The sequence below is a fragment of the Vipera ursinii genome, assembly GCF_947247035.1.
Source record: "Vipera ursinii genome assembly, chromosome: 1".
Taxonomy (NCBI): domain Eukaryota; kingdom Metazoa; phylum Chordata; class Lepidosauria; order Squamata; family Viperidae; genus Vipera; species Vipera ursinii.
The window spans coordinates 82,824,873-82,839,249 of NC_139512.1; the positions used below are offsets into that span (position 1 = coordinate 82,824,873).

The 14,377-nt window shown below is 36.7% G+C and overlaps 1 protein-coding gene across 1 annotated transcript in view; it reads right to left on the reverse strand.

Annotated features, from left to right (window-relative positions):
* PRR5L (proline rich 5 like) overlaps window positions 1–14,377 on the reverse strand; it is a 71,014-nt gene that overhangs the window by 18,242 nt on the left and 38,395 nt on the right. The window contains exons 6-7 of the mRNA XM_083356452.1: window positions 7,817–7,874; window positions 2,221–2,312 (exon numbers count right to left, since the gene is read on the reverse strand). Of these exons, the coding sequence (XP_083212578.1) occupies window positions 2,221–2,312; window positions 7,817–7,874 (150 nt within the window). The remainder of the gene's footprint in view (window positions 1–2,220; window positions 2,313–7,816; window positions 7,875–14,377) is intronic.

A 14,377-nucleotide genomic window follows, 5' to 3' on the forward strand; every position in this document is an offset into this window, starting at 1 on the left:
GCAAAATTGAAGATAATTCAAAGAAAAACTGTGTTATAATCCATTTAGTATGTGGTAGAGCTGAGCAGCACTTCAAATCCAAAATCATAAAGATGCTTATGAGTGGACACGGTGACCCTCCTTAATTCAAACATCTTGCCCTGGGACAGATGCTAAAGAAGATGGAGCATTGGACTTTATGATTTAATCTGCCTACAAATGTGACAGACAGAAAAACTGATTTGATTTAAGGTCCCAATCTTCCTGGGCCTGTAGATATATTTGGAATGTTCAGACCATCCACCAGAAGCTAAATTGATTTTCATCTGATTTGTCCTAATAACCTCTTCTGATTTTCTAATATATTCTTTGCCACTTATATTTGGAGAGCATGCTTTTACATTGCAGCTTCCCATTTAAAAAAAATTAAAGCAAAAGGTAAAATCAGATGGGGCAGGGACCCTGGTAGGTCAAAAAGGAATTGCAATACACTCTGGCACCCATGTCCATGGTCATATTTTTGGGAGCCCAGGAGTTAAAGATTTTTCAAATGTGCACAGTTCACCTGCCCGTAAAGCCACACATACCTTTTATCATCTGCTGCAAGTATAAAAAGGAGGAATAGGGGAAGGGAATAACAGGAAAAAGAAAAAGAGAGAGAGAGTGTATGGGAAATCAAGATTCTTATAGCAAGGAGCAAATATTTACATTCTCTCTAAAAGTAAAGGTAAAGGTTCCCCCGCACATGCGTGCTAGTCGTTTCCGACTCTAGGGGCCGGTGCTCATCTCCATTTGAAAGCTGAAGAGCCAGCGCTTGTCCGAGGATATCTCCGTGGTCATGTGGCTGGCATGACTAGACGCCAAAGGCGCACGGAGCGCTGTTACCTTCCCACCGTAGTGGTCCCTATTTTTCTACTTGCATTTTTACGTGCTTTCAAACTGCTAGGTTGGCAGAAGCTGAGATGAGTAACAGGCGCTCACTCTGTTACGCGGCACTTGGGATTCGACCTGCCAAACTGCCGACCTTCTGATTGACAAGCTCAGTGTCCTAACCCACTGAGCCACCGCGTCCCTACATTCACTCTAGTAATGTGGAAAACACCACTTTGAAACAAGGCTTGCATAAGGTAGTGATGTTTACCTGTTGATATTTTTGGTCTAGAGGGGAAAAAATAGCACCAGTTAGTGTTGGATTGTTAAAGGGAACTCTGGAAAAGTACAGATAGATTTCATTCTGCAAGAAATCTGTTCCATCAGTAACATCTCTTGCCTACATAACATTATTTTCTTGGTCTTCTAATTAATCTGTTACTGAGCTTGTTCAACTCCTTGGGAAGAAAAATATTACCTTTTTTTTTCTCAGAGTGCCAATATAATTACTGGGATAAAGAACACAGAGAAGTTATTATTATTCCACTTGTTTCAAATGCAAAAGTGGTTTGTGTAAAAGGTGGTGCAACAGTGAGGATTGTTAACTATGGCACACAAATACTTGGGCTTATGGGATGGTGGGTTGAGCCAATTTAGTCAGAGGCCAATATAAACACATTTTATGATGTCTCTGCTTCTAGGGGAACAGACAGTTCTAGAATCAGAAAATGGGAGGGGGAAATTTTAGCTTGTAATATGCTGCATCTATATCTATCTCAAAGAACCTTATCAAAGTATCTGCCTGCCTCTTTACAAATCATCATTTGAAATTCAAGAGTCAACCACGGAAATTAGATTTCTTTCCTGTTCTTCTACTCAAGTACAATGGTAAGAAAAAAGGCTATAATGAAGATAATCAAAGAATTGAGAGAAAAGCTGGTGAAGAAATTACAAAATCTTGTCCTTGAGGAAGCCAGGCCAGCATGGCTGGGAATTTTGTTATTCTAATATACCTGGAAGGGGCCAGATTGAAGACATTTATCATTAGTGTATTGTCCAATTACAATGTCTTCTGGGTGGTTAAAAATAAAATGCATCATTAACAATAGACATTGAGCTGTAAATTAACAATTACAGAAGATATTGATCCAAAATAACTTATCTTTTAACATAGTGTAAATTTATAACTATTGGGTAACAGGGTTTGTGGTTTAAATTAGTCAAGGGTTTTATAACCATATCAACAGCAGGACAAACAAATTTAACAGCAGTTCTGGTGAAACATGTGATTCTTAAGGTTTAAAATTGTTTTCCTTTACTGATTACGTTTCATGTCTCTGCCCTGTTGAGCTTAAATTTGACTAAATTTACCTGAACAGGGTAAAATATAGCCTGTAGTGTGGGAAGAGTTTCTGTGAAGAAGTGGTCCCAAGTTTCAGATAATACGTAGATACGATCTTCTCCTAAAACAAATACAATGAACGTTAGGGAACTTTCAAGAAACATGTTGCTATTAGATACACAGCTCTCATTTCTAAGTACAACTTAAGTCCATACATTGCTTGACTTTGTGAGATTACTGGAGGTGGCTAGGTCTCTTCTAGCTAAGGAGCAGAGGCCCAGATAAGTGGAAGCACCTAACCATGCTTGGGTGATCTTGAAAAGCTAACTAGGATTGGACCTGGTTGATACCTGGTTGGGAGACCTCCAGGAATACTAGTTGTTATGTACTGGGCTCTTGAGGAATACCACGTGGGTTGCTAGAACATCTAACGGCTCTCCAGCAACCCAGACTACAAGTCTCCTGTGCTGCAATTGGCTATCTCCAGGCGGCAATGGTTGATTCAAACCTATTGGCTGCCGCCTAGGGGTTAGACTATATATTGCGGCTAGTTGCAGCCATTTCCCCAGTACAGTTTCTGCACGAAATAAACTGAGTTACCCTGTACTCAGTTACACGTCTTCATTCCTGCGTCAAAGAACCCGCTATTTAACACTAGTTTATGGATTAGACTGAGAAATAGGAAAAACAAAACCAGGAAGTAAGCAAGGACAAACCACTTCCATCTGGTGGCCAAGAAAACCACATGGATGTGCTCACAGAGTCACCAGAAGCTTACCTCAGGAAGTTTCCTCCTTTATCCAAATGCTGGCTAATTTTGCACAAAGGGAGACTCAGCTGCAATTGGAATGACGACTGCAATATGCTTTCTATGGAGCTGCCTTTAAGGACTTCCTGGATGCTGCAACTGGTGCAGAACTTAGCTGCCACATATGGTGAGTAAAAACCACCAGAGCCACCCAACACTTGTTTTGCAGGTCTTTCACTAGTTTCTGACAGATTTCTGAGTACAATTCAGAGTGCTGGTTTTAACCAATAAAGCCCTTTATGGCATAGAGTCTGGATGTCTGCAGAACTAGTTAAGGTAGAACTAACCCATCTTATCTGTTTGCTCCAAATGGGTAAAAGTACCTCTTCCCCAGGTAAGATCAGAAGAGCAAGAAGAAGGGCATTATAGTTTTGGGAACATGTCCTATATCATGGAAGAAGTGACCTGTGGAGAACTGAACGGGACCACCCCTGACAGTTTTCCAGAAGACTTTAATGGCTAAGCACTTCCACATAACATTTAATTATTTAGAAATGTTGCAAATTGTTTATTTCCAGGTATCTTTTGGGGTAGGGTAGGTTTTATGGTATTATCTTTCTAGGATTTTTATGCACTTTGTACCTTGACAAAAAATTGCGTGAAACACTGATAGTATAAAAATTCTGCACATGCATAAATTACAACACATGGCAGTTGTGCCAACTTTCTATTTGTCTTCCTTCCAAAATAAAATAATGTATTGACCTTTTATGAAAGATAATCAGTATTCCATATTGCCTCAGGCTAAGGTCATATGAAAGCTATAAAAATGATTTATTTAAAAAGAAAAAAAAATATGCTTAGCAAAAAGCCCCTGTTGTTTAGAGTCCATTAACCTTTAAATAAAAATGTGGGCATTCTCCCAGAGAGAGAGAGAGAGAGGCAAAAATAACAGTAATAATTTAGCAGGCTTCAACTTTCAGATCATTTTTTTAATTGTTCATTTCAAAGAAAGAGAATCTATAAAGTGTCCCCACTCCTCTCTATTTAAAGAATATTTCAGTATCCACAAAAGATTCAGTACTAGGAATTTTAATATTCTATCTCCAGTTGTACAAATATATCAATTAATGAGACACATACTTATATGAACGGTATAAAATCACTGGAAATCAGAAGTCCCATTTTATAAGAGGAGCTGTTAAGACTGGAAATACTTTGTACAATGAGCCTATATTTGATATAATCCTATCACAGTAAGGTCATCTGAAGGCTAAGCATGGAGGGGGGGTTATGAACACAAAACCTATTCCCACCTGCATCCTGAACTTGAGAGCAAGTTTTCAAGGGACATTCTACTTGCTGTTTCTTGAACACAACCATAAATCTCAAATTGGTTAGGAATCCTGTTATCATGGCTCTCCACAAACAGTGGCTTTTATTTAACTGTCTGAATATGAATAGAATCTTTATTCAATTTCCAATGCAGAAAGATCAAGGCTAGAGATGCTGGCTGTACAGTAATCCTAACATGAGCTGCTGAATATATGCTCAATTTCAACAAAGCAGTAGTTTAATACTACATTAAGAATGCAGATCGGAAAAATCAGTCAAATGCATCCCTTACATTTTTACTAATATAATTCTACATAACAGCATCAAAAAAACACTGTACTAGATCTATCCATAAGGCTGTTCTCTTTCTCAAAACTTTTTCTTGACCAGGTAAGAAAATACCTGCTAGTGAGTATGCATTAATATTTCAAAACCCATTAAACAGGATTTCTTCTAGCCTTTTTCAGCAACTCTTAAGTGAAGTGAGGAGAAAATTTGTGGTGAGCATTTGTGCATGCATATTATGGAACACTATAATTCCACCCAGATAAATGCAGTTAGTTTCTCTTTAAATCTTGTTACCATCTTATCCCCAAACATACTTCTCTGTCTGCTCACTTTACCTCTCAGAACTAGTTATAAAGTAAAACATCCATTCAAAATTCTTTGGAGACTGGTCAGATGCTCTTCCAATGAAGTCATATCCTAGCATGTTAATTGTGTCTTTATATTCATTTCTGAAATCATAATACAGTACTACTTGGGTCAAAACAATTCATTCAACTCTTTAAAGTTATAACCTGTGTTCAGAATTCTGGCTGTTGCAGTGAGCTGTGATAAAAGAACTGCAATTTCCAACATTCCCTGATAGCTTTCTACAAGCAAAGTCAGTGGGAAACCTGCAGGAAATCAGAAATAGCTCCTGCTGCTTTTTTGCTCACTCACACTCTACACCACCTCCTAACAGCACTTCCACCACAGCACACACCTGCAGTCCCACAGGGGCTGCCCACAGCACCCACCCACACTCCAGAGCACCTGTCTAAGGTATTCCCACCTCCCTACAGCATCTGCACACCTGCCTATGCTCCAGTGTGACTGCTCACAGCACCCCACCACCAACCTGCAGCTCTCACCTGCCAGCCTGGGACTCTTGAATCTTACCATTAAAGACCCATGTGGTCCCACAGTTACAATAGCAACTGGGACTAAAGAATTGCCATTGCTACATGACTCATTTGTGTGATATCATGCTTTACAACTGCATCACTTAAAATGGAAATTTCAGTCCCAATTGTCATTGTAACCCAAGGACTACCTGTAACATACATTGCAGGTGAAGTGGGTTTTAGTAGGATTTGCAGTTGAATTGTGGTAAAACAAGTCAAAACTATTTTTAAGCATGATGCACCATCATTACAGATATAACTCCTTTGGTCTAAATATCTTACAAGTATTTTTCAGGTCCCGTGCCAATGAAACCAACCATCACATTTTTTCAGTACTTATGGAACTGAAGAATCACTTGATTTTCTCCCAAATTAAATTTCAACAGCCACAAATGGCATCAACTGAATTTTCCATATAAAGCTGAGTGATTCAGAAATTTACCATTGAAGAATTGCCAAACTCAGCTTTTATTTCCAATTTAGAAGCACAAATTTCTGGCTGCTGTAGTGTCATGGCCTAAGACCCAGATGAGCACACATTCCAAATAACTGTGAGCTCACATTGCAACATTATAGGCAGATGTTATTCATTGCTATTAGATTTGTTTCCAAATAAGGACTCGTGGAATTGAAGTTTTAGGAGCCTATGTCCCACTGAATTGTAATAAAACTTTATTTTAAAAAAATAAACTAAGATTGTAAGTAAGTCTCTCTCAAAGGAGCCCTAATTTTCTGACTTTAATTAGAAATTATTTTGAGTTGTAATTTAACAATATCGTTGACAGGTTCTAGAGCTGTCACATCACATCTGCTTTTTAACGTCTAGCTAAGAGTGTCTCTGGTCTTTAAAAAAAGTTCTAAAAATATTACATGCAATTTTTACAACATCTGCAAAACTCTATTTTATTTTATTTTCTTTTGAATCCAGAAAAACAGTAAACCAGAAAGCTCATACTAGTGAAGAAACAGGTGCAACAATTGAAGTTTATCTGGTCAGAAGTCTGAATGGTTTTGTGGTTAAGAAACTAGGATAGATTTATTTCTCCATACGTTCCTGCTTCCTTTTGATCTATTAGAGACCAACATAACTTCTTGGCAGACTGGCAACTGAAAACTGTTATGGCCTAGGTCAGAGGTCTCCAATATTTTGAGCACCAGGGACCGGTTCCATGGAGAGAAGGTTTTTTGTGGACCAGAGGGGGTGTGGTTTCATGTACTGCCTGCATCCTGCAGATAGGGCTTTGCTTGTTTGTGCATTCTGGCATGCTGCAGCCGAGGGCCAGTCCACGGACCGGGGGTTGGGGACCCCTGGCCTAGGCAACATTCTCCCATGTACTGTATGTCAATCTAAGATAAGGCTACATTTCATGAAAACCATGGCCCTGCCCCAATCTTTTTGGAATTAACTTTCAAATGAATAACAGAGTTGGAAGGGACCTTGGAGGTCTTCTAGTCCAGGGGTCCCCAACCCACGGGCCACAGCCAACTACTAGGCAGTCACCTATTTGTAAGCGGGCATGTGAGTGGCAGGCCAGCTCGTCTTACACAAACATAGCTCAACTTGCGCAAGTCAAGCTGTGTGCACATGTGCGTGCGCGCCGGCCCATTGCTTATGCATGTTGAGCTGCACCTGCACCAGCCCACCATTCATGCAGCCTGCTCCCTTCTCTCCCCACCCACCTCCCCCAGGCTGCCAAGCCACTAAGGTTGGGGACCACTGTTCTAGTCCAACATGCTGCAATAGTTTCCAGACTTTTCACTATAATCAAAAAGTTGATAGTGACAGACCACCACAACATATCCACAATGTTTCAGTTGTACCCATCAGGACCAATTGGAAAAACCACATGGAACATAATAAAAGATTTCTGATGCAGATTGAGAATTATAGGCATAACATAACTGATCCCAGTCTATAATGTTCAAGCATAAGCCATGCTTTCCCTGCAGAAATATAAACAATGTTTAATAGTCTTTCATAACAATATTGATTTGATAGTGAAGTTAAGTACAGCCATTTGTTAGACATCTCTCACCACCAATTGGACATTGATGGTACATGTATACAGATAAATGCTGCCATATGAACATTTACATGATGCACATATAACATGGCAAGCTTTCTCTTCTTTTTTCACAAATGGTATTGATAAATAGGTGTTTAAAGCATGCTGTTCCAAATCACTTCTTTTCGATGCTATTGTTATGACTTCATTGTGGTGCTTATACACATTATGACTTGGGGATATTTAGACATGTGATTCTGATATGTTGGTTTTTTCCACAAATTCACCTTAGCAACTTCAGAAGATGATTCACAAAGCTTTCTGGGAATTCAGAGCCCTCCCCAAAGTTGTCAATTTCTATACTTGCCTTCACAAAACTTAACTTTTTCTTCTACGTATAGCAAACCTTTTGCAAGAAGCTGGTTCTGCCAAAAAGAAAAGAAAAAGAAAGTTGGATTTTCATAAATTCAAAGATACAAATGATGCTTTCAATTTTTACAAAGGTTATTTCACATACATTTACCCAATCTACTGAATAAGCAAGATATTTTTAAAATCCCTCTTAGTTTTATATCAAGTATGTCAAAACACACATGGCCAATGAAAGTTTTACATGCTCTAGCTGTAATATCTCCGTTCCCAATCAGACTTTTCTGCCCAAACCATTTTCAGGTTGGATTTTATTGCTATTATTGTGCCTTAATCATTGAATTACATTTTAATGTTATATTTAAATTTTACTTTCAGCTCTGGAAAGTCTCAAAGAGCATGCATTTCCAGGTTGCCAAATACACGTGGAAAATACATGCAAAGAAAGCATTCCTGCATACGATTAGTCTGTGTTCTGCTTATGTTCAATCAATTGGCATATCTCATCTGCAAATACCTTGATGGTCCAATGCTGTAAAGACATTCACTAGTGGAAGAAAACAACTGAACTAAATTCGTATGGAAATAGTGCAGAGATTATTCTGTCTGGATCTGCACTGTATAGAATTTAAAAGGACAACACGATATTATATATGCTATATCGGTTTTCCAGTGTGTTAAGAATTAGAACACAACTAGGACACTGCATGAAGGAATGCCCCTATACACTATCAGCCATTTTATTTTATTGTTTATTTATTATTTTATTTTATTCCATTTTATTGCTCTACCTTTTTCAGGTGATGGCTCCAATCCAATTGTATATCTGCCCACTGAATCTGTCTGTTCTCTGGAATCTCCCCTTAAAGAAGGGAATTTCCTAAAAATGTTTTGTACAATTAAAACCTTTGGGGCTGTCCCCAGACACAACTCCTTCTTGTATCAATCATGTTATATAACAACTGACACTTCTGAACTTCAAAAAATAGAAGGAATGAGTCAATGTTGACTTTCTATTTCACATCATCAGTGTATGCCGCACTCTGCAAAACTTTTCTTTTTTTAAAAAAAAAGAGGAACACCTCAGATTTTTTGGGTTGTTTTTTTTTTAAAAAAGGGAAACAAATGAAAAGCTGTTTAAATAAAAATTTTGTTTCCTTTATATTTAATGCAGCAGTTACAATAATCGGTTTAACAGGATGTATGGCCTTTCATGCAATATCATTTTATTTACAAGATTTCTGATCATTAAACATATTTCAGTACTTAGTCACTGTGGAAGAATATGCTGCAAATCCACTTTCACAAAGTTGTGCTGAAGGAAAAAGAAGCCGTACTGCCAGTTACTGAAATTTGTGGATTTTTTTCAAGTTATTTTAATATATGCTTATGGTGAGATCTACCACCATTTCCTGTTCATTTTTCATTAGAAACTAAATAGATCTATAACCCATTAAAATGTTTTTTTGGACCTCAGAACAACTCACAGAACATCTTCAATAGTTTACATTGTTATTCTGTAAAATGTGGTTTAAGAATATTCGCACAGAACTCCCAAGGGACTGGCAACTTGAAGTTTGCTGGCAGGGAGAATGAATGAGAGATGAAGCTAAGAAAACACGGTATTATTATTATTATTATTATTATTATCATCATCATCATCATCATCAAATTTATTTGCTGCCTATCTCTAGGCAGCTCCCAACCATAAAATAGGAAGAAATAAAAAGAAAGTTCAAACAAAGGGAAAGTAAAATAGAATAATAATATATAACAATAATGTATAACAATAATAAAAACAATTAAACAAGCAAGGAAAAAGAAAACAAAGAAAACACATCGATGTGACTAGTAAAAAAAATGGGTGGGTGGGGAGCAGAGAGGGAAAGGGAGGTGGAGCCAGGTGTCAATCTAGCAGCCAGCTCCAGAACTCCCCATTGGATTCCCAGGCCAATTCCCAGAGCCAGTTCTTTAGGATCTTAAGGAAAGATAGGAGGCTGGAGGCAGATCTTACCCTGGAGGGCAGGATGTTCCAAAGGGCAGGTGCTGTGGCACGCAAGTCTCTTCTTCTAAATCTTGACAGTCAGAGTTCTTAGACTGACAGGATCTGCAATAGGCCCCCACAGCCAGCTTGCATAGGCTGGGCTGATCTTAACAGGATTATGGTTCAATAGGTATCCTGGACCTATGCCATTAAAGGCTTTAAAGGCCACATCCAGGACCTTGAACTGTACTCAAAAGCAGACCGGAAGCCAAATACTTATAATCATGGAATATGGGAACTGCTTGGCCCATCAAGTCCAATCCCCTGCTTGGTGCAAAAAAAGCCCCAAATTAAACCATCCCTGACAGAGACTTACTCAGCTTCTGCTTACCATTAAATCAGAAATGTTTAATAAGAAAGATATGTCTCTAGGTAATTGATTCTAATTTCAAGTTACTGTTAAGATGTTTTCCCTAACATCTTCCTGCCCTCTGGGATAATATAAAGTAGCAGTATTTTATATAATAATCACCAAGGTGCCCTCTGGACTCTCAGAATTCCTAGAAAAAGTGGTCATAAGAATTCAAGAAATTAAAACCCTACACATCTGGATGCACCAATTTGGGGAAGCCTTGAGCCAGGTGGTTATGCATGCAGACAGAATTTTATGTAATAAAATATGCACACAGTTATGAGCAATCCTTCCACTATGAAAAAGAGGCAAATGAATCATATGAGCAGTTATAAGTAACTATTCCTCTAACATTTATGGGGAGTGTTTGTGGTTTCAAGAGATGGATGTACTCCACAGCCTACAATTTACCTATACTATATGCACATGGAATAATTCACAACTATCAAGAATAGTTGTGAATTCCTTATCTGATGGAAAATAATTGGCTGACAAGGGATCTTTGTGCAAGCAAGCACACAGAGGATCAGTGAACAAAACAGAAAATTTGTCAGCAGTAGTAATATTATGTTCAATTACCCAAGCCACTATTTTCCGACAAACTCAGATCAAGCCAAAAGAAAAGGAATGCAGGCAAAAAATACACAAATGGTCTAAATATATAGCAGTCATGGGCAAGAAGCTATTCTCATTTTAAGTAATGCATGAATGCCCCTGCAGTGCTTCCTTCCCAAGAAGCTACATTTTGAAAGCCTAGAAAAGCTATGCCAACCCAATTAAAATTACTCAGTAGAGACTATGTTTAAAATAATCCATGGTCTTGTTTTAATATGGTGCATGGAAGTCTGAGGCCTTTTTAACAGAAGGCCTTTCTCTGTGTCACTTAGAAGTTTAGCATTACTTCAGATTCAATAAATATAGCTTTGGGCAAAAGCAAGCAATCATCTTCTCAAATTTCTCAAAATGTTAGAATAAACAATTACTCATGTTATTCTCACAAACCATGCCATGTATTATATTCTCCCTCCTCTCCCCTCTGTAATGACTTATGAACTTGGTTAAAGATATTGGAAAACAAAGTATCTCAAATTAAAAATCCAGACAGAAGAAGAATCGTAACACAAAGAAAAGTTTGAGAAGCTACAAGGCAATATAAGGTTTCATTTACCAGAATTCAAACATAAAATAGTAACTTGTTAGAGGTACACATCATGTTAAGTCGTAATTTTGTTTCCTTGTTTCGACTAAATCTGATTTATGAATCTAGAAATTATGTTTATGGCTTACATATGGTATGGTTTACTGACATATTGAATAAACCTTACTGATTTAAGATCTGAAGCTATATTACCATATATTTGTTAGGTGGCTAGTGTGAAATGTAAGCTACTTGATTAAAAAAAAACTTACTTTAATAGAATACATGAAGCTTGTCACTTGAAACTTTCTGACACATATAAAGGACTAAGCAACCAGACTATTACCAGATTGTTAAATAACAAGATAGCAAGAATCTTTCACACATTATTGCTGCATATGAGGAACAGTAACTGGTAACTTATAACACTTTTACATTTCTTCTGGATGTCATTTTCCAGATGTCAGTGGTTTAGCTGAAAAGTTCACTGCCTATCAGAGATATGTGCAACTCTGAACAATATTTTTTTTAAAAAAATCATGTTTTCCTATTGCCACCATTTATCCAAAGATTATCTAGGACAATTAGAGGGCAAACTCAACTTTTGTTACCTGAGAAGCCACTTTGTAAATGAGTTGGAAGAATTATAGGAAGTTTTAAATCTCCATATATGGCTGTAAAATGCCAATAAAACTGGAGGATTTCATTAAAAATTGGTTGAGCGGTGTTAGTCATACAAATTCCCATAGCCAAGACTCAAGTATTTTTTCTTTAAAAAATGGGACATTGTACCCAATTAAACTAGGAAAGAAGATAGAAACAAAGAAGTGTGCTTCCTTGGAGAAGTATCTGCTGGAATAGTTTATTCAAGATTAACATTGCGAGCAGTAATTATGCATCCCACCAGATAATTCTATTAGTATTTTTTGAATCAAACTGCTCATATGAAACATGGAGCTTTTTCTTTTACTTTTATAAAAATGAACGTCCAATATACACATCTTTGTATATATCTCACATATCCTCTGAAAGGAGTAGGGACATCCATGTATTACTAGAAGTTTTCTTTGAAATACACAATTCCCATATATGCAATTAAAGTCAAAAAGATATGTTTGTGTTTAAGGCATGATACAGCTGCATAGAGCACACTAGTCAATGTGATTATAGAATTAAAAATGTTCACTATTGAGAAAAAACATTTGTAGATTGGTTAATTCTGTTCTCATGAAATGCCAGTGAATTGGTTATGAGTACTTTAGTATATAATAACATAACTTGTCCTCAAGAATTACAGAAATGATAAAACAGTTGCTCTCCTTTCCACAGTGTAAATTTTCTACATCCTCTTTCATAGAATTAGGATCACTTGTTTAAAATGCACACATGTCCATAGTGTTCTAACAAACATTTCTTTTTGACTTTCAGATTAAAAGAGAATTAAGTGATGTGGTATCTCACAATTTGACTTTTTTTGTAATTCAATCTGAAATGTTTTTATTATGGAAATCTCCATCTAAAATAGTAGAAAAAGAAAATGCCTCTCTCAGATTAACTTCATATTATGAGATGAAATTCCAGTTCTCAAATTTGTTATTAAGGGAATTCTCCTTTACAGCTAAGATTAGGGCAGGCATAAATAGAAAGTTGATCTTTAAGAGTTTTTAATAAAAATGAGGTTTTAGTCCATCTAACTCATGATAGAAGAAAATATTTGTGAGAGAAATTATCTTTGAAAGTGTTTTTGTACAAAGTTATCAATTCCCCAAATAAGCAGTTCAGTTCAAACATAATAGCAAACATATTTGGTTAATATGAGCCAAAATCAAACTATGAACCAGTAATTTTAAATAAACTATGATGGCTGCAACCCCAAACTTACAGTCCATTCTTCTCCCTTTATCTGCAAAAGCTCCAAACTTGTGTCCATTCATACTTATAGCCATATACCATGGTTTACTTATTACATCATTTCACATTGCCTAATATTCCACAATTTCAGTCAATTTACTGCTATCTGAGGTCAAGTATTATCTTTTCATTAGACCTATTGTATCTGTGTAAGATCTGGGTTTTGTACTCTTTGTTCCCACAAGAGTGTAGAAGAAAATATTAGGGTTGATGTTCTGAATGAGCTCAAACTTCAGCCTAGCTCTATTGACCCATTTCCATTATTTTTATGTTCAAAAAAGAATAATATTTCTAAACACTTGCCATTTTCACATAGAATGATAATCAGAATTCTAGAGAATCTTCACTGTAAATGAGCTGCTGATATACCTTGCTCATTAGTTATGTTTTATTCCTCCCAATTAATACAAGAGATCAAACAAAACCCATCCCTTCAGCACATTCCTGCATCAGAAATGTTGGCTTTATCTCACTGCTTACAAGCCAGAATTGTAAGCCAGGATTCCTTTCTCATTTACAAATTATGGCTTGTATGGAAACCAGCAGCCAAACATCTCTAGTCCAACTGATGTGCCAATAAATCATTCCAGATTTATTTAACAATTCAAGCTAACAGAAGGAGTAAATAAGTTGAAATTCATCATAGGCCATGATTTTCAATAGTGTTGATTTATTGTTCAATGTCTATTCTACTATTGTTTTAGCTGACTTATTTTTTTTAAAAAAATCTAGAAGTAAGCAGAGCTTAAATTACAGCAACAAGTCATTGGAGGAAGTAACAATTTTTTTTCTTACCCCTTAAATGCACCAAAATCAAGTGCCTATAACCCACAATCTTGCCAATTAAAATTGTCTCTCACTAATCAATCTAAAACATTCATTTATTTATTTGATATCATGACATTCATCTGACCTGAAGAGGACTGATTTAAATCTGTACTACAAAATGGCATGCTACAAGGTATTGCCTGGAATTACAATCTCCAGTTATTTTTATTTCATATTTAACAAGAATTAGGCTTGGTAAATTTATGAATTTTATAGGGTTTTTTTTCTGTTTCTCAAACAAGAATAAAATACAGTGAAATTCAGTATGTGTGTGTGAAAACTTTGT